At 40.4% G+C, this 19,669-nt stretch overlaps 1 protein-coding gene across 3 annotated transcripts in view; it reads right to left on the bottom strand.

The window, feature by feature from the left end:
• Nucleotides 1-19,669, bottom strand: part of col18a1a (collagen type XVIII alpha 1 chain a) — a 78,132-nt gene that overhangs the window by 32,409 nt on the left and 26,054 nt on the right. For 2 of the 3 annotated variants that reach the window (XM_063888511.1, XM_063888512.1), the window contains exons 1-2: nt 9,357-9,762; nt 86-627 (exon numbers count right to left, since the gene is read on the bottom strand). In XM_063888511.1, coding sequence (XP_063744581.1) covers nt 86-627; nt 9,357-9,705 — 891 coding nt within the window. In that variant the 5' untranslated portion in view covers nt 9,706-9,762. Of the gene's footprint in view, nt 1-85; nt 628-9,356; nt 9,763-19,669 lie in introns of those variants that run through there. The other variant, XM_063888513.1, reaches the window with a different exon arrangement.

The raw sequence follows: 19,669 nt of genomic DNA, 5'->3' as shown, positions 1-19,669 counted from the left end.
TCATAAAGACCTTAAATATGTAATTTCCAGATTTCGTGGGCCTGAGTAATGTTTATTTGAACACAGAGAGAGCTTGCATACATACCAGAAACTTCTCAGGATCAGCTCCTCCAGCTTGCCCCACAAAGACCCCAGCGCCTAACTCCAGCTCCATCTCGTCGGGGGATCTCTCGAGGTGCAACACCTGAGGGTCCGTGTCACAGTTCAGGTAGAACATCACCTTGTCGTCCCTCACAGCGATGGCAAAGCGAGTCCAGGTGTCCCTCATGGAGGGCGCACGGAACCTGGCCGCCTCGTACGACTGCTGGGAGTCGGGTTCGGTGTAGTACAGGATGACGTACTGGTTGCCGCCCTGCACCGCGGACAGCTTCACACCCACGTACATGATCTGCTGTGCGGCATCAGTGATGGAGAAGATGGTGCCGCCCCTTTCGGAGGTGGGCTTCAGGTTGAAGATAAGGGAGAAGTCTCGGTAGAAGGGGCTCGGCAGGTAGGCGCGGGCCAGCTGGCCTGAGTTGGCATCAGGGCCGAACTCATAGCCAGGGCTGTTGTCGGGGCCGAAGACCTGAGTAATGGTGCTGGGAGGAGGATCCCCAATCAGCTGTAGCAGGGTGACACCACTTTCTTCTAGAAGGGGAGAGAAAAGGGAGGTAAGGCCACAATATGCAGGGGATATGTTGGTGGTTAGATGGGAGGGCTGCATGGCAGGGTGTCATGTTAGACCAGGAGGGTGGACACAAGGGAGTGTGCCTGATGCGGGAATAAAGGCTGTTACTTGCATTGGACTCTGGTATTGTGACTCTTTTTCTACTAAACCAAGAAAGACAAACTGAGGTATTGGTGAAGCAAGTGTTTTACAGTGATTGTAAAGAGCATTAAGACATAAAATGTAGAAGGAAAGTTACCTTGACTGACTCCAAACAAACTGCTGGCTCTTATGAGAAGCACTAGCAAAGCAACTTTGCTCAGGGGACCATAAACAAACCAACCAGTTTATAACTTCTAGACCAAAAGATGGAAAGGGTTGACTTGCATTATAAAAGGCAGAGGGATGGGCCCTTTGGGACTAAGAAGAGCAGATTAGCAGACATTGCATATCAAAGACTAACGACAGACGTAAACTTCAGAGCTGAAGTTATCAGATCTTGTCTTTAAAATAGAAGGTCTGCTAAAGGGATCTTTTAAGGTACTGTATATTCTACGAGATTGGGAATTTAAAGCTCCCAGAATCGGAGTCAAACTACTTTAAATATGGTGCTGCATGTATCAAACACATCTTTGTGTTTCCTGCAGAATTATCTTAAAAAGGATTAAGCCCATTTTTGGGTATGGATAGAGGAACTACTAGATGGGTTCTTTGCAAAACGTTTTGGAAGAAATCAGACAAAATGAGTAACATGGAAATATTACACATTTAAAGAAATACTTAAAAGCCAAAATGCTGATTTGTTTACTTACATTCTTGAGGTACTATTTATCTTGCATGCATCCACCATAAAGGAAGACTAAAAACATGTAAAAAAAGTCTTGAAGAACTGAACTAAATGAAGGCCAAAACACATACATGTACATTGTACCCTAATTCTTAATATAAAAAAAACAGGCTCATGTTTGTGGATTGACATTTTGCAATTTTTGCAAATCAAGGTTTAAAATAGGGTGATAAAACTGATTTACAAATGGTCCTAATGAGGGTAAATTATTCATACCTAAATTGTTCTCCAAACATCAACAACTAATACAGCTAGCGTCTGAATAGGCTGGAGATTTATATCTAGTCATCACATTCCTGAAGACACTATAAAAGCCCAAAACTTCTTCCGACTTGTGTGACATCTGCTGAATGTCACTGCCCCGGGGGCACTCAGGGACTAACAGCTGGGCCTCCTGCATATCTCTGTTCACTCTTCCATCACCCTGGGTGACTCTGGAGAGGTCACCGCATAATAATTGGAGGCGTTTAAGAAACACAAGACACACAAAGAGTGATGTGTGCTCATTCCCAAGCTGGTTCGGATGCTTTACTAGCATCACACTGGAGACTAAACAGTGCTGCTTTGATCAAAACCAATGTTTCCTCATGTTAAAAGAAAAATCACTGTTTTGGGAGTGACATAGATTCTGGGGCTTTGAAGAATTGCTTTGGTTTACCACCTGGAGTCTAATGTGAGAGCTCTATTGCCCGGTTCAAAGCCTCCCCACTGCCCCGATGCTGGAGATCAGTCGGTTCTGCACTCAGCTTTTGTTGAGAGCTTAAACACACGAGATGTTTAGCTGAACCCGAGGTCCTGCTTTCTGCTGTACAACCATAAACACCAGTCGTACTTTTCTGCACGCTGTTTGAGAACTGGAGATGCTTTCATTTGAATCTGAGATGACATAGAACCCAGTCAAACTGTTGCAGGACAGCAACAAAAGGTACTTTCCAGGATGAAGTATGCTGTTCCAATCGGACGGACATATCAGAATAATCCTCATGAGACGTGTCAAAAACACAAGAATAATCAAATTTAATGTAAACTTGTACGCTCTGGATTAATAAGAAAGTAGTATCTTGGTGTATTTCGAATGAGATATCTCCAATGTAGCATGCTAAAAACTAGATTTAAAGAGGATTAATAGCTAACTGCATCCTTATAAAGATATGATATCTACAATACCTTAGCCTTAAACAGACATTTGCTACCTAAATTAGTCAAAGTTGACCGGAACGCAGAGTCAGAGTTTCAGAACACCTGAAGCTGACCGTGAATCCTTGACTGTTGCATGAATAGCAGGTAACAATAAACCCATTTGTACCAAGCCAACCAGATGTCTCCTCTGATAAAGCCAGAATGAGAAAGCTGGAGGGTCTCCTCTGTGGGCCTGTGCTCACACGTCTAAACCCTGGCCCTCTCTTATATCTATCTGACAGACTAGGGAAAGAAAAGTGAAAATGTTGCAGTAATCCAGTAGCAATGTGGGAAAACACACAACTTTTTTCATCTTGCTAGTGAACTATTTTTAAAGCAGGAACACTCCATAAATGTGCATGTGTCACAACTGAATGATGACATGTGTACTGAGAAATGTTTCCATTTGTAGCAATTTGCTTCTTCGATCAAAGGAACATGTAATTTGTTAACCTTAAGAAGCTAATCATGAGAACTATTGGATTTGTATTCAGATTAAACTACAAGGTTTGTATTAAATTGGAATGTTAGTCTGGTTGGTCATACAGGCTGCATGTAAGGCCATCCTTTTCTCCCAGAAGTCCAACAGCTGATTTCCTCATGCATTTGCAGAATGAACAGCAGACATCCTCACACATGCATGCATATTCCAAGCTCCTCAAACCCTTCATTAGGGAAACCTCTCACCTTTTAGTCATCACTCACACCCTCCAGATGTGCACACTTTTGGACTATGTGTAAAATGTACCCAAACAGATGCTGGTCAAACACTAAATGCTTAAAATTATCACTTTTCAACCCTAATTGTGCCAGACACCAGTAATGACAATTTACTTTACGGAGCTTAAGCAAATGAAAGGTTTGACCTGCTCTAGGCTTATAAAGGATTGCTTTTGCTAAATCCTGTTCAACGTGCCTGGTTCATCAGCAATGGGCCAGCCAGCCATTCCTACACAGAGATCAGAATCATTGGGTACCCAAAAGGTGCCCCATTAGCATTTTAAGTGGAATCTCAATGCAGGTTTTACAAACTGCTTTTGTTAACCAATGACAGCTTCAAGGCCGATGGGGTATAGAAAAAGGACTGTTGATGAATAGGGGGGTGCTGGGTTTATGGTGCTATTGTTTGTCTTGTCAAGAAGGCGGCTTAGTGTCCAGGAACACAGCACTTTCGCATTTCCTAACATTCCAGGTTGAGGGTACCACAGTTTGTGATACCCTGTTGATAAAGCTGTATATACAGTGTGAGGCTGTATGCGCAGCTTTGGGAAGTACGGGATGCTGCGTAATCCATGGGAAAACATTTGAACATCTGGACAGTCTGAGAAAACGTTCCTGTTTCATTGCTCCATCACCATTTCAAAACATCTCTTGAGGCATGCTGACAGGGGCAATGAACTCTTCCGTCACTCTGCAGAAAAAGCTGGTCAGTGGTCTGACCTGCCTTTTTAGTGTCAGGGTTCACCTTTGGAGACGTTAAAATGACTACCTCATGATTGTAAAGAAAACATTTTAGCAATGCTAATGCTTCAGCACAAAGTATGTCTGTCGTTCTTTCAGCAAATTGATTTGAAAGTGAAGTTAATTGGATTTGGTCACATGATATGGTGATCTTTGCTCTCTGCTTATTTGATTCCTGTTTGATCTTAGTTGCGATGTATGTCCGTCTGCTTACAGGGCTAGAGGGAGTCCTGCTATGCTTATAATGTTAAATCAATGTCAAAGTACTTGGTGGAATCCATTTTATCTGGCAAAAATAAACACTGCATACGATTTATGTTGAGAGGCATTTTTACCAGCAGCGCTTTATTAATCTTGTCTTATACCAGGAAATATGGTACCATAATTACTACGACTTAAACAAACTTCAACACCATTAAATGTATAGTGGAATTTATTCTCAGATAGCTCTTTAATCAAACCCATTTCAACTAGAAGTAAATGGGAAAATTAACACAGGATGTTTTCAATATAATAGCTATATCATTACCTTGATTTAATGGTCCTTCCTTTATTGAAAAAAAGCATATTCTGTGAACTCTGGTCAAAGTTTGCGGTTTCTTTAACCTGATGTACAGAAAACTAAAAACCTCATCACAGGCCAGGAAGGAGTTTTCCTGTTGGCTCGCCCTGAAGACTGTAATTCTCAAACCACAAACAGGAAGATGGGCCTACCACAAGCTGTGCACTTTTGGGGAAATGAAATATGATATTGTTCAAGTTCTCTGCTGTACCTGTAAGTGACAAACTCTTCATTAATGTCCCTTTAGAACTCCTGAAGAACATGGTGTGTATGATATTCACAGAGGCAGAGGTGAAATGCTTCTGAAAAAGTTAAGAGCTCATACAAAATGCTGAGACAGCACCATCCCTGTGCTTCATTACTGCGTTTTGTACCGGTTCAACACAAACCAGAGGGGGCAATGAGTTTCTGGCAGCAAAGAAGTTGAACTACGCTGTGCCCATAATTGGAACCCTCCTGAGAGCCAAGTCAAAATCATTCCCTGGCAAGCTGCACGCTGAACAACCCAAGCCAGCTATGGGCCTTCCTGTTATGAGATACAATATCAATCCCAGCTCAAAAGTACCACGGTGCTACAAATCATTGTCAGACCACCAAAAGGGTGTACAAGCCACAAACCAAAGTCTAAATGTACGCAAAATTCACCAAAACAGAAGTGTTTATGTTACAGGAAATCACCCTTTTCATGTTTTGAACCACCAAAGGGGTGGTTGGGGAGAGGAATCCCGTTATTATCAATTAAAGGAGCCTAAACTGAGAGGAGTTCCTCATACAGGATATAGTTTTAACATCAAGAACTATGCAAAATAAATTGCGGTTGACCTAGACCCTGATATGAATGACTGCTCATCTTCCAAGCAGGAGACTGGTAACCATGGAAAACATCATTAAAAGGGCTATTATGCCCAAACAATCATTTCTTACCACAGGGGTAGCCCCCCCATGGTAAAAGGATCACATCTGACAGATTTCTTACAATGTTTCCATGCACCAAACGATATCTCTGCCATCTTCCCACAGAGACCCCCCCCCCCACACACATCTATAGGTTACATGCAAATACTTAACTTTATCTCTATTGTGTTTCTTGCCCCATGCCAAGGGCCTTGGTTTAAATCCATCCAATATACCAGCTCAAGAAGTAAGTATATCATGAGACATTCTTGCATGGCAGGTCATAGTTATATGATGTAGGAGTAGAGTGGTATTAACAAGAATATGAGTTCCCTCCTCCCACACATCAAGCAAACAAAGCTACAGACAGTCAAATCTTCCCAGACCCTGTAGAGAGGGGTCTCTGATCAGTGATTTTAAGAGGTCAAAGGACTCCTAAGTGGGAAGGTGCAGTAGAAAACAGCCTAAGATAAAGTTAGTGGGCCAATTAACTTGGAAATAGGGCAGGTTTGGCAGTAAGGCAAACATTTACAGAGCTTGATAACAAATTGCCTTTGCTTTTTACGTATGACCTCATTTAGTTGAAGGCCAAAGCCAACCAACCTGTTAACTACTTCTAAAAATGCACCAGTAGGCTTCCCTGCATACAGACATTAGCAGAGGCACAGGAGGTGTTTTGTTAGTGCAAACCATGTGATGAATGCTCATATAGGCAATGACTTGACTTGAAGTCATTTCTCATATTTGGTTGACTAAGACTCATCTAAACATCAAACCAACAAGCAGTGTCCAGAGGTGGATTTATTAAAGATCGCTGTGTTAGTATGAGTGATAACAGAGGGACTTGACTGTGCTGGCTTTCGGTCCAACCAAGAATGGTTTAGAGAGACTGAAAGCATTTCACTGAATCTTCGGGGCAAACTGGAAATACCCAAAATGACGTCTGAAGCAACCAGCTTCAAGAGAGCCAATAAAAGCCATCCTCAGGTAGTAAAGATGTCTACAAAATCTTACTTTTAAGATTTTCCTTTGGGTGCAAATAGCAATGTCAGAGCATTTGTTTAATTCTTCACGTTATTTAACACAGACAACTGTAGTGTAAAGCCAAAAACTAACCACATAACAGTCAACATAAAACCTCCACTTAATCTTAAAACCCGCGCATGTAAAAACAAAACAAAAAACAACAGCGCCTTCTATATCAACACAGAAAGTTAGCACATCTATTTGGGCCCAGATGCACCACTTAGTCTTGGAACCGGGGACATCTTGTCCACTCATGTCTGTCAATAAAGCCAGGTGTCAGAGAGATAGTGAAGCTGTAAAAAGACACAGTCTTGAACTCTGAGTGATCTGAAGTGAAAGAGAGCAGGACAGTAGCCTAGTAAAAGGAATTAAGCTTTAAAGAAGTTCAGAATTTTAGACAAAGCTCTAACACTACTTTGAAAAGAGACTTTTCACACACAAAAACACATTGACCTGTTAAAAGCATTCACTTTGTACAGCCGTTTGCTAGCTGTAACATATACTTTTGTCAAGCACTGATGTAAGAATTGGCATCCCACTGAAAACCAATGAAGCAAACATGACTGCTTCCCATGCATGACAACTTAATCTGTCCATTCCTGGACAGACAAATGCACATCGAGCTGACTGCATGTCATTCAGCTTCAAAAGAGACATGCAATTGTACGTGCTGCGTTATCTACAATATTCCATGCACAAGTCATTAACAGTACACAGGCCCCTGTCTTGTGGAATGTCAGATGCATTAATGCTTACACAATATTTAATTAGTGGTTTATAACTTAATAATGAATACAAAAAATAATGTTGTTTTTTTTACTGCTTTTGCTTTACTACAATCTGCTTTAAAGGATAAGAGAATGGAGCATACAACAATGCTTAATTATTAACACTAATTATTACCCTTTAAATTAACAATTTACTGGTAATTTACATAACTTAGTTTTGTAATGGACCATAAACCCATGTATTGTATTGTGTGTGTGTGTGTGTGTGTGTGTGTGTGTGTGTGTGTGTGTGTGTGTGTGTGTGTGTGTGTGTGTGTGTGTGTGTGTGTGTGTGTGTGTGTGTGTGTGTGTGTGTGTGTGTGTTGTTATAATAACCTTCAAGTTGTAAGTTACATGCGTACCAAAGGACAAGGGAAGCAGAAACATGCAACACTGTAGGGGCTGGCGGGTTGGCACCATGCTTGTTAGGCTAAAGCCAGAACTTTTACATTTACACAACAGGATAACAAACTTGAAACATGCTTATTGTCCTTTTAAATTATCTTGGTTTAGGGACTCAGGGTATAGATAATGTCAATGACTCTGCTGAGAGAGATACATGTCAATTTTTGGGGGTGGGTATCAGGTATTAGGAGGAACACCAGACAAACTGGGGAATAGGGACACTGAAAACCGGTTCAAATGAATCCAAGTTTTGGGATTTATTTGAACCAGTCATTACCTTTCTGATTACTAATGGACAAGCAATGATACCCGTCATCCTCTTCTTCTGGTAGAATGTGGCACTCCAGAGGGAGTTGTCCCTCATCCAGGAGTGTCCAGCAACTGTCCCGCAAGACTTCGCAGAAACTCCGGCAAGGCAACATTGGCACACCGCCACACTTTGGTACCAAGAGAAGGCAGAAAAACCACTCCAAACTATGATGGCAAGGTGACTTCAACAGCCATGCCCATTTGTTTAGAAGTACCTGGACTTCCTCCACGCTGCTTTGGTTAAGGTAATTGGGCACAACAAAATGTTCCCCAATCATGGAGGAGCAGAAAGGTAGAACAGTATCCAGCAGCAAGCATTGTGGGGATTCTACAACAAGTGCTGATTTAGCTTCTTCTGTGTGGCTTTCAGTTTGTGCCCACCCACCTGTTGGGCTAATTAGGATTGCTTGACTAGGCTCATTTTCTGATGTTTGAATAGCATCTAACATGTGACCATTTTGACTAGTCACCGCATTCTGGCTCACTGCTGATGCCTGACTGGGTTGTTGGCCAGTTATGGGAAATAAGGCAGAGTAAGGTCTCTTGCTAGTTTGAGATTGGGTAATTACAATTTGTTGGATATTAGTTGATGTTTTGGTCGTAAAAAGTGCCTGGCTAGCTAATGGAGTGTGTCTATTCTGTTTCACTTGGTTAGGTAAAGCTTCTTGGTTGGCTGGTAACTGAGATGTGTCCACTAGTTGGTTATCCTTAGGTATCTCGTTGGTCTCCACAGAGTGTTTGCCCACAATAAGGATTAGTAAATCTTTTGTGGTAGAGTTTTCTTTTGAATACATTGCAATATCAAAGTTATTAAAATTCAAACTAGAGCTACTGTTAAATGTTCTGTTTGCTCTTGTATTATTGGGTGTTTCAACAGAAAAACTATTTGGCTCTGATGTTGTTCTATCAAGATGATTTCCCTCATATGTGCTTTTAGGACTGATCATGGCATTCTTTTGAATCTTTAATTTTAGCTCATTAGTCTGTCCACTATCTAATGCCCTTTGCTCAGTGGGCATTACAATTCCTTGCTGGTTTTCATCAGCAATCCCCAGTGGTTCAAAGCCAGATCCCCAGCTAGCCCCAGATCCCGATGCAATTCCAGATTCAGCCTTGAATCCAGAGTCAGACAAAAGGCCAGACCCAGTTTCTGAACCCAATTCAGACTCAAGCCCAGATCCAAGTCCTGAAACATCCCTGTAAAACTTAAATAATCAGATCCTTCCAAACCCATACCCTTTATAGAAGATTTGCCTTTACCAGGTTTACGAATGCGTGATGAAATCCCTTCTGTTCCCTTTTCTGATGCACCACCACTCCTTGGTTGTGTTGTAGGTACTAGAGGGGTCAGTCGAAGTCCCTCAGTGGTCTGATCCCAAGTCTGGGCAACCTTTTGGATCCCATGTCCCTCATCGATCATCTCTGATCGAACCATTGCAATATTCTCTGGTGAAGGTTCTCCACTACCTTCTGAACTGCCAGATCCCTCATGGTCCACTGTTGGGGGCATAGTTGTAGTACCAGTCCATCCCCAGAGCCAAGCATCAGAGTAGACCACCCAGAGGGTCAACAAAAACAAAACTCCAAACGAGGTCCTCATTTTTGGCATAAAATCTAGTCTTGACCCACTTGATTAAACTCCCAGAGTGAACTGTGACATGTCAACTCTGCCACTACACCCCTCACACACACTTCGCAGCACTGTCTCCACACACACTCCACCAGGCAGAGAGGAAAAGTGAAGAGGAGTGCCCCATTCAAAAGAGTGAAGGGGGAGAGCAGGAGGAGGTGTCCTCCGTATTGGCTGCCCTGGTAATATTTATTCTCCTAACTCCTCCTTCCTCCTTCTTCTCCTTTTGTCACAGCAGTGAAAAGCGATCTCTCCTGCTGACTGATACTTTAGAATTACGACAGCTTTGCCTTTCAGTGTAAAATGCTGAGGCTTTCAGTGTTTTAAGAGAAGGGCAATTTGTTCCCCTTGACTTGTTTTCTTTGTTTTAACATGATAATGGTAAACTACATATTTAGCTTAAAAGAAACTGAAAACTTTGCAAACTACCTTGGAAGAACAGTTGAGCCTTTGTAATTTGCTGATTTCAACAAAAAGTTAAATGCTATATTGTGGTGTATTTCCCTCCAATGAATTAGTCTACATTGAAACACCAAATTCTCACAATTTGTCTTAAGATATAAACCAATACAATAAATAAACACAGCCTTAATAAACACAGTAATCCAGCCCTCACTTTCTTGTCCAGACAGGTTTCCCATACTGCCAATGTGATCAGTTGACAGAGACCCTAAACATCTGCTAATGGGAGATTAGTTATAAAAGGAACAGGAGGTTTGTGCAAGGTTTTCTCTAACAGCACCAGGGGTTTAAATTAAAAGGCAGGTATGTTGTGTGTGTAAACTCAGTTGCAGATAGAACGAAACACAGCATGCAACCATCCCCATAAAGGTTCCAGACGCTCATGTTGTGAAGCATAAATGTCTCAACACTAGCTTGACAACTTCATCCTGTAGCTCTCCGTTATGGCCTGGGGTCACTGATGATCCGCCTGACCCCTTTCTGCAAGATTATGGTTGTTTAGTCTAATACACAGCGAGAGGGAACACTAAACACATTGTAAGGTTACATGGAAAATATTGTCAAAAAGAAAAGAAAAAAAGAAAAGCAGGCAATGTGACCTATTTAAATAAATAAAACCGGAAAGCACACTTACTTATCACAAGGCAACGCTATTTTGCACCTTTTGCCGGGATGACAATTTCAATAAAAGAAAACTATTATCTGTAATCATATGAAAAGCAGCTTCCTTTTAGGCAAAACTAAGGGACTTGTGATTCTCTTGAGCTAATGTCTCGTTTTTATTAGAAGAACATCTGTTCCTTCAAGGATGAAAAGCAGAACATGAGACCCTGCCACCAATAACATGTTTTTCTATAAAGGACACAACCTTAACAATATTAGTTATATCTCAATCCTCATTTCAGTGACAGAATTCTAAGAGGCTAGTTGCAGCATGATTACAATACAAGTTAGATACCCTCTAGGCAAGCAGTGGTTTCCACACTTAACCAAGCAATTGTTCACTTTTAACCTGTCAAAATAGACAATTTAACTATAGTAGTTGCTTAAAAAGACAATTAAAAATGAAATCTTTCGGAGGGAAACTTAGTTTCAATGTGACTTTCAAGCAATGCAATGCAAACAAAGCGAAGACATGAACTATATCAGGACACATTAAAAGTGGACTGCTAATACATTCTCAACCACAGCGTCAGACACTAAATGATTAACGTAAACTTTAGTTATCCCGTAGACCCAAATAAACCTAATGTTTATAGTAGGGATTGGGTTAATAAACCCTAGGGTAATAAACCCTTAGTCATGGTAATGAATAGCCTCAGCTCCACTTGCATTATATTGCATATTTAAATAAAAATAAGCAATAATTAATGACTGCAGAAGGGCCTTTCCTGTTCTATACTTCCCGTCTCCTGTGGGGAGTCCCGCCATCTTGATTTTGCCTTTTATGTTGTCCTTTTCTGTCCTATTAACAACACAAGATGCCAAATCCTAATGACTTACAGAATTTAGACAGAAAGTGGAGGTAGCATGAAAGGGATTTAGGCTCTAATCAGTGCTATTATTCTGAAGATGACAATGACTGGATGATGTTTTTCTATGACAGCAAGAGATTTTACAGAGTTTGGAAATGTTCATTCAGACTTCAAAAATGGGAAACCTGCCAAAAGACCTGGGTGGCCAAAAACATACCCTGTCACTTTAGCACTAGGAAACATTCTGCTTACTTTATGGAAAAACCTGACAAGGAAAAGATAGAATTGCACTCAATAAGGGGAAGTCCTTTGTGCTTGTGGAGTGACATTTTCTTTAACGCATAATCTACAGATATCATAACATACCTTGGACTTTGTTATTAGTCTCTCTTTTCAACATCCCTTTAATGTTTACTGATGCCGGTATAGAGTACAGGCTGTGAGAGTCATAATGTCAACACGGCCGGAAGATTTCCTGTTTTCAGGAGCGGCATTTGTAACTGGAACAGGTAATTACAGTAAGAACGAGTGAAAATTTGCACAGGGCTGTACGATGAAGATGGAAGACACTAAACAAAGAAGTGCATCCAGTGCTCTGTGATTATGATTACATTTTAGAAGGGAAATCAAATTGGTCAGAAAAGCAATTCTTCTAATATGGGTCGTTTCAGAAACTGCAACAAGATCTTACTGCTGGACTAACAAAGAGAACGTTGCTGTCTTTTGACAGTTAACTGTTTCAATTAAAGGACAATGTTCATACATCTTTTCCTGTGAATGTGGTTAATATTTGTGACCAATGCTGGTATTAAATACGCATATGGCTATGTTCTAAGATCTCATACTAGGCTAATAAGAGGATCATCTGCAGTATAAGCAAATTTAACCTGACAAATGAAATAGTTTCTACTTCTGTGCTTTATTATGTCTTTTATAAGGGTTTACTAAATATATGAGGACTATAATCTTAACATATTTCTATATGAATTCTAAAGTCATCTAAATAAATTAAATGTTTTAACATTGTCACCAATCATGTAATGTTATTCACATCTAGGTTGTCGCAAAATCCCCACATAAAACCTATATTGTGTAACATAAGAACATATTAAAATGATGTTGAAAATGTTCAATGTTTACAGGAGAGTTAGATTACCAAGATAATAAAGAAGCCGGCGTATCATTATTTTTATATATACGTTATACATATTTTGCTATGAAGTTGGTTCATATGGAACCAGACTATACACATACTAATTTCATGCATAGACTGTTTGGTGTTTAAGTCTGTTTTGACTTCTCTAGTTTTACCATGGATACTGTTTATTTATCCTCCTATAAGTAAAGAAAGGCCTTTATTACTCGACTGTGTGGATATTGCAAAGTGGCATTCCTTATGAATGTCTTTAATGTCTGCGACCTGTGAAACCCTGAGATGTTTGAGCAGGGGATAAACTGAAATTCCAGGCCCCCCCAGTGTCTGTCCTCACAATACACAGACAAAAGCGTGAAACCTAAGACCAGGAATGAGTCCGAGGGCTGAGACCATCAATGGGAGGATGAATGATCGACTAATTACAACACCAACAAAACCTGCCGAACATAATCCACGAGGGGGTAAAGGAGTCCAATTATCTGTCACGGGAGTATTTGATGCCAAACTTTCATTCAGATATCCAAGCTGAGGGCTAATTTCATCACTGCTTAAAATAGCTTTTGTGAATAAATAAAGAATAAGAGGGCATATGTATGCAACACAATATCCTACACAACTGGCACTGGAAAGAGAGTAAGTACACATTTCAATAGCTTTTTACAATCAATTGACCTTATTGTTAGCTCAACACTATAAATGACCCTTAACTTCTTAAAATATAGAAGCATTTTGCACCTTTATCATTCAAAGGCTTTACATAAATTAAGGGTTTCTGTTGCAAGGCAACTCATTTCTTGAGAGTACAAACAGAGAGGAATTTAACAAGATGCACACTGGTTGAAAATAGAAACATGTAAGGGTCTATTTATCTGTAGCCCCTAGACAAGCTAACAAGCCTTTTGGCAACCCCCCCTGCCCCTTCACCGATGTTATTTCAGCAAGTGGGGCTGGTTGCCCTCTCGCTGTGCAGTGACCATCTCAATGGTTTTACGAGCGTTCAGTTCCGAGGCACTCAGAGCTGGAAGTATGTTTAATGACACACAAATTTGGATGTCCGAGCCCACATGTGGTTGGAATACAAGTGCGCACACACACACCACACGCACACACACACACACACACACACACACACACACACACACACACACACACACACAACACACACACACACACACACACACACACACACACACACACTTAGGCCGCACAGCATGTCACAGCTGAGCAGCATTGTAAACAGTGAGACTCACAAACTGAAGTGAACATATGGCTGAAACACACACACACACACACACACACACACACACACACACACACACACACACACACACACACACACACACACACACACACACACACACACACACACACACACACACACACACACACACACACACACACAGAACTCCAGTCACAACTGAGCAGCAGTGTAAACATTTTGAATGAAACGCAAAAAAAAAAAACCCTAGGAAATGTCTGTAAAATCATTATCTGAAAAACCAGCCGCTGCATTATGCATTTCCTTGTTAGCTAAAACAGAAGTTGGCTCCTCTGACCCTGTATCCCGGAGCAACAGGGTGCACAGTGGTTCATCTCTGTACAGTAAAGGGACTATTCAACGGCTTGCTAAATTTAAAGCCTGTTGTGAATCTTGAAAACAGTCCATTCATCTGTTGTATCCCCTCTCTTAAAGGCAGTTAAGGTGATATACTGTATGTCCCAGAGTTTAAACTTCCCATACGTTCTACTTTTCTATCAGTGGTGGAAAAGACATGCTACTGATCATGGCTTAGAATGAAGGATAAACTGCATTATGAGAGAAATGTAAAGGTCCTGCATATCAGCAGTATACTTATATGTTATCAGGTTACACCTAATTCAACTCACCAGCAGCAGATTGAGATCATATATAGGGTTCCTATACTGCCACTCTAAATGGGATAAATGGCATGCCTGAATAACAGGCTCTAATTCAAGTGACATCTCTCACATCTCTAAGATCTCCAAGCAGTGAATGTGTGTCACTGAGTGTGTGAGGCAGCCGGAGAAAGAGAGGTGGGGGAAGGCTAACAGAATGGAGGTCAGGAGGTCACAGCTATCAGATTAGGAGGGAAAGGGGTCCCGTTTCCCACCAATGGGGACTTATCACAGGCCTGGTGTGGCCTGCAGGGGCAGGTTGTGAGGGAGAATGCCGGCCTGCAGTGTAAACGCCTCCCATTGAGACATGATAACTATTGTTAACCCCTGTGGAAATGTCCGAGATTCATCGTCTATGGGAGAGCTGCAGATTAGTTTAAGAGCGTAGAGGCATAGAAGAAGATTGTCCAGTGTCAAGTCTTAATCAAAGTCATATTTAATGATTTAATGGGATCTGAAATGTTTGACAAATGACAAAAAGTAGTACAAAAATGTCTAACCAAGTTTCTCAGAGATTAAACTGATGTATTTAAATGACTTGTTTTGTCAAACCCAATAACATAAAAGCAATATGCATATTGAGGAATAATTTTCTGAAAAAAAGCTTTACAGTTATCAATGATCGAACAAGTCAAAGGTTGAAGATAACGAAAAATTCAGTTACAACAGTTGACTTAATTGTGCAGCTCCTTGAATTTGAAACTCTCAGTATATAGGTGGACAAGCCCTTCCTGAAAGGCCTTATCCACACCCTCCATCCCTTAAACATGCACACATGAGCACACAAGGAGAGTATTTCCAAGTGTATAAGGCCAAAACTTCACTGTCTATCCAACCCATTGATCTGATCTGTTACCCACTTGTAAATTAGGTCATTTTTGTTCTATTTGCCAAAGAAAAATTGAGAACAGTGGTAAACCTTGGTAAACAGATAAACCAATCCATCTTGAAGTAATGTGAGGAAGCAATGTGAAGAATGCTCATAAATGCAAGGATGCCTGTCTGTAACTGCCCGTTAACTGGTTTCATTCCAGTCAATATGAATGAATTACTATCAATCTAAATGTGTTCAGTGTAGTAAAAATAATTGTAATATTGACCAATAACTGAGTTCGAGAGTAAGTGGTGTTTCTCTTTTAAAGTAAACAAATCCATGTATTGTTGTCATTCTCCACCAGTGGTGAAATACTTCACTAACTAATGTCTCTAGAACTAACTCTACCCTAAACTTACAGAAAGTGCATCGAAAACCAAAGAAACCCATTGCATTGATGGTGTCAATACAGTCCTATCTAATCCCAGTTGATCCTGAATATAAGGGCAACGTTTAGTTCAAAAGAGTGCTTTAGAGGCATCTTTTCAGCGTCTCCACTGAACAATCCAGTATCCTGTAGAAACAGACAGCCGGGCAGACAGAGCCCTGCAGGGTTCCTCAGTCCTGCTCAGGCAAGCAGAAACAGCTTGGCCGTCACTTTGAATAAGACACATTCCATAACAACGGGAGAATATGTAGCCTGGGGGGCCTAAACAACAGTTACAGTATAGAAAGGGGGGGAATGTATATGGGATAGAAGGGAGGAGCTCATGCTGTATTGTACCATCTTTAATGCAGGAAAAAAGTAATTTCCCCTGCAAACCCTATGACTTACCTCTTATCCAGCACGGCAGATCGAAGCTAGACTGCTGTTTTGCACATTAATTGTACCGTGAACTATATGTTCCACAAAGTTTCAAACATTATGAAATTCCTTTGTCACCAACAGGTGGTTGGATTCTTGGTTATTTATTTGGCTTGAGATTTAATCAAACACATGTATGTCTGCTAAACAGAGAAATTATTGACCTGAATTATTGTAAATAAACTAAAACTTTGTGAAAATAATTCACAAAGCCATGAAAATGTACACATTTTTTCAAATTGTATCAACAGGGTTGGCAGGAAATTACAGTTTCCCCCTGCTACCTGAATACCACAGTGATTGAAGGATCTTGTTAGGTTATAACTTGGAACATGACATGGTCTCGAGAAAAAGGTGTTATGCAGGAAATGACCCAAGGGATGAAATCCAACTGCCTTGCTGTAACCCTTAAAAAATCCCCACTCTCTTCTCTTGTAGCTGTAATGACTCAGCTAATTAGTGCACTGTGAAGTCAGAACATCCGGAAAGGTCTGAGCTGTAATTGGCCCACGATGCCTGGGAGGTGTTATCTCAACTAATGACAGACACAGTATTGATTCTTCTGCCTCAAAAGAGAAAAAGCAGACAAGCTGAAACACATTATGGTAATAGACGTTTATGTGTGTTGGAGCAGAAGGGCTGCTTTTTGAGATTTTAAAGATGTGCGGATAGTTTTTAGAAGTTTATCAAGAGTTTACATACAATTGGTGATGTCAATAAGGAAGTGTTTTAGTTCTGTTGGAAAGGCAGAGCATTGCAACAGTTCTCCATTGCCCATACACAATCGTTACCACAGACTTACAATTAGTACTTCCTGTAGTTTGCTTCAAATCTCAGAGTATTGATGTGTAGCGGTGGCAGAATAGCTCCCTCTATTGTCCACAATGTGAGCCACAACAAGAAGTAATAGGGTGAAAACATTGAATATAGCTGCCATTATTAATTGATTAGTTGTCAACAATTGACTTAATGGCAAATGTGATAATCAATGATTCACTTTGGTGATTTATAAGAGAAAAAAAGTCACAATTGCTAGAGCTCAGCTTCTTTAGTGTGATTTATTTTTGTTTATTTTACTGTTATTTTAAAAGTTAATATCTTTGAGTTGTGGACAAAGCTTTACATTTAAGGACATCATTTTGGGCAAAAGGAGAAATTGATCAAATAAATGTAGCATTTTCTTACATTTTTCATACACCATTCGTTCAGAAAATAAACGAAAATGAGAAGAATGGTTAGTCTGGCTCAGTTGTCTATCTTAAAATGATTGATCTGGTTTAAAATGCACCCACATTAGATGAAAGCAGTTTTCTTTTGTATCTCATTGAACTGTACAATACAGACAGTATACTCTTAGTATAAACGACTATTATCTTTGAAGAATAACATGTTTACACGTTTACAATTATCAGTCAAATCAACTGCAAAAACAAACTTTCCCAGACCGGTGTCGCTTCCCTAAAGAAACACACCTGTGGAAAATCAAACACAATGTCCATAAGGCCTGTCGACAGGAAACAACCCCTGATGGCAGATAAGGCATGCGGTCGAAATACTGAGGAGAAACATGTAATATTTCTGTCTGTCTGCATGACTCTGTGTTTAAGGTGAGTATTACACTTTGTTTAATATGATGCTCACTGGAGATAATGTAATTACAAGCTATTTATTTTCATCAGCTACAACAATGTGGTGGCCGAGCCTCGGGCTAAACTCTCAACACATCTGCACTGTTGATGTCACAGCACAAAGAGAAACCACAGGCGTGTGTTCACAGCTATTATGCTTCCTCAATGATAGGAGTCGACAATTACATCCTTAAAGGGGCCGCCTTTCTGACATTTAATAGCGCGTGAGGTGACTTGCAAGAAGACGTAGGGGAAGATTAAAGACTCATCATGGCTGTCAAAGTTAGCCCTTAAACAAATGTTTGTCTTTGTGCGAAAAACACAAAGAACATCTACATAATCTCCAAGTATTTCAAAGACATGGGGAGGCATTTAAACCACCAGCTGCTTCAATGGTGCAGTTCATGGTTTATAACAGCAGAGGGAGACGTAACCACTGTGAGTGTTGTGATGAGGTTCAACGGGACACTGACCTCATTACAGTCCAAAGCACTTAGGTTACAGGACAGTCATCAGCATGCACACACACGCACATAAACATACCAATAACAAAAAGAGGCAGATGGTGCAGACACACAGGCCACCATAGGAAACACAGGCTAAATATTTAGTTACACTAACCTTTAGCAAAGAGCCATGTTGCATACAGAGGTTTGGATGACTAAGTATCTCCAAGCTGTTTGAAACAAAGCCTACCTCTTTTATCACTGCGTGGTTCTTTATTTGTATATTCATTTATTTATTTTAACTATTTACTATTCATAATGTCAAGCCCTTAACAACCACCTCTTCAAGCTTGCCTTCTTCAGTTAAACCCTTTTCCACTACATGCTAACTCCCTAGTAACTCCCTGTTTTATAAAAATTGTGCCTACAATTACAATTTAATTTTTTGCTGGTTATGTAAGGAAATATCGTAGGTTGAGAATTTAGTCCTACATATATAGTCACACAATACTTGAATTGGATGAAGTGAATATATGAGCTTTCCAATGCCTGACTTCCCCTTTCAACCAGTCAAGGAACACGATATATTGCACAAAAACTTCTTATCAAGCCACCTCGTTCCACTTATCTGTACTCATTCTTAACAAACGTTGCTTTTTTCTTTCATTTCTTTATCAGGTGCATCTGAGAGTAAATTATTCGTTCAAAAAACGGCCCGGCGGGACTATGGGTGAACTTGAAGCGGAGGGTCACCCCATTCTGACAAATCATTTACCTGCTCTGTAGACCTGAAAAGAATGAAGAGGGAGTCTCCCACACCTGGAATTCAGACACTCAGCTTGTCTAATATGGGCAGGGTTACAGGGTCACAGAGTTGGAGAGGTCACATTCAGGTTAGCTACATATTTACTAAAGAATATCTGGGTGTGATTCAAATTACAGCATACTAACATGCTTTTTGTACAAAAGATGAAGATTAGATATGGTATTATTAGTTATTTATTTAGCAATCTCAACAGTGGTTTTCCTCTCTTTGGAGTAGACAGCAGGGTATTTTGCAGGCCTCAGGGTGGCTATAGGTCAGAAAATAGGCATGGTTAGCTCAATAGGTTAGCTGAATGGTTACAAGCTTTACTATCAAGTCCAGCTGGGAAGATCTGCATTGGGGATATAATTGAGT

This window comes from Eleginops maclovinus, chromosome 7 (assembly GCF_036324505.1).
Source record: "Eleginops maclovinus isolate JMC-PN-2008 ecotype Puerto Natales chromosome 7, JC_Emac_rtc_rv5, whole genome shotgun sequence".
Classification (NCBI taxonomy): Eukaryota; Metazoa; Chordata; class Actinopteri; order Perciformes; family Eleginopidae; genus Eleginops; species Eleginops maclovinus.
The sequence above is the reverse complement of the archived record's forward strand: the minus strand, read 5'-3'. Positions and strand labels throughout refer to the sequence as shown.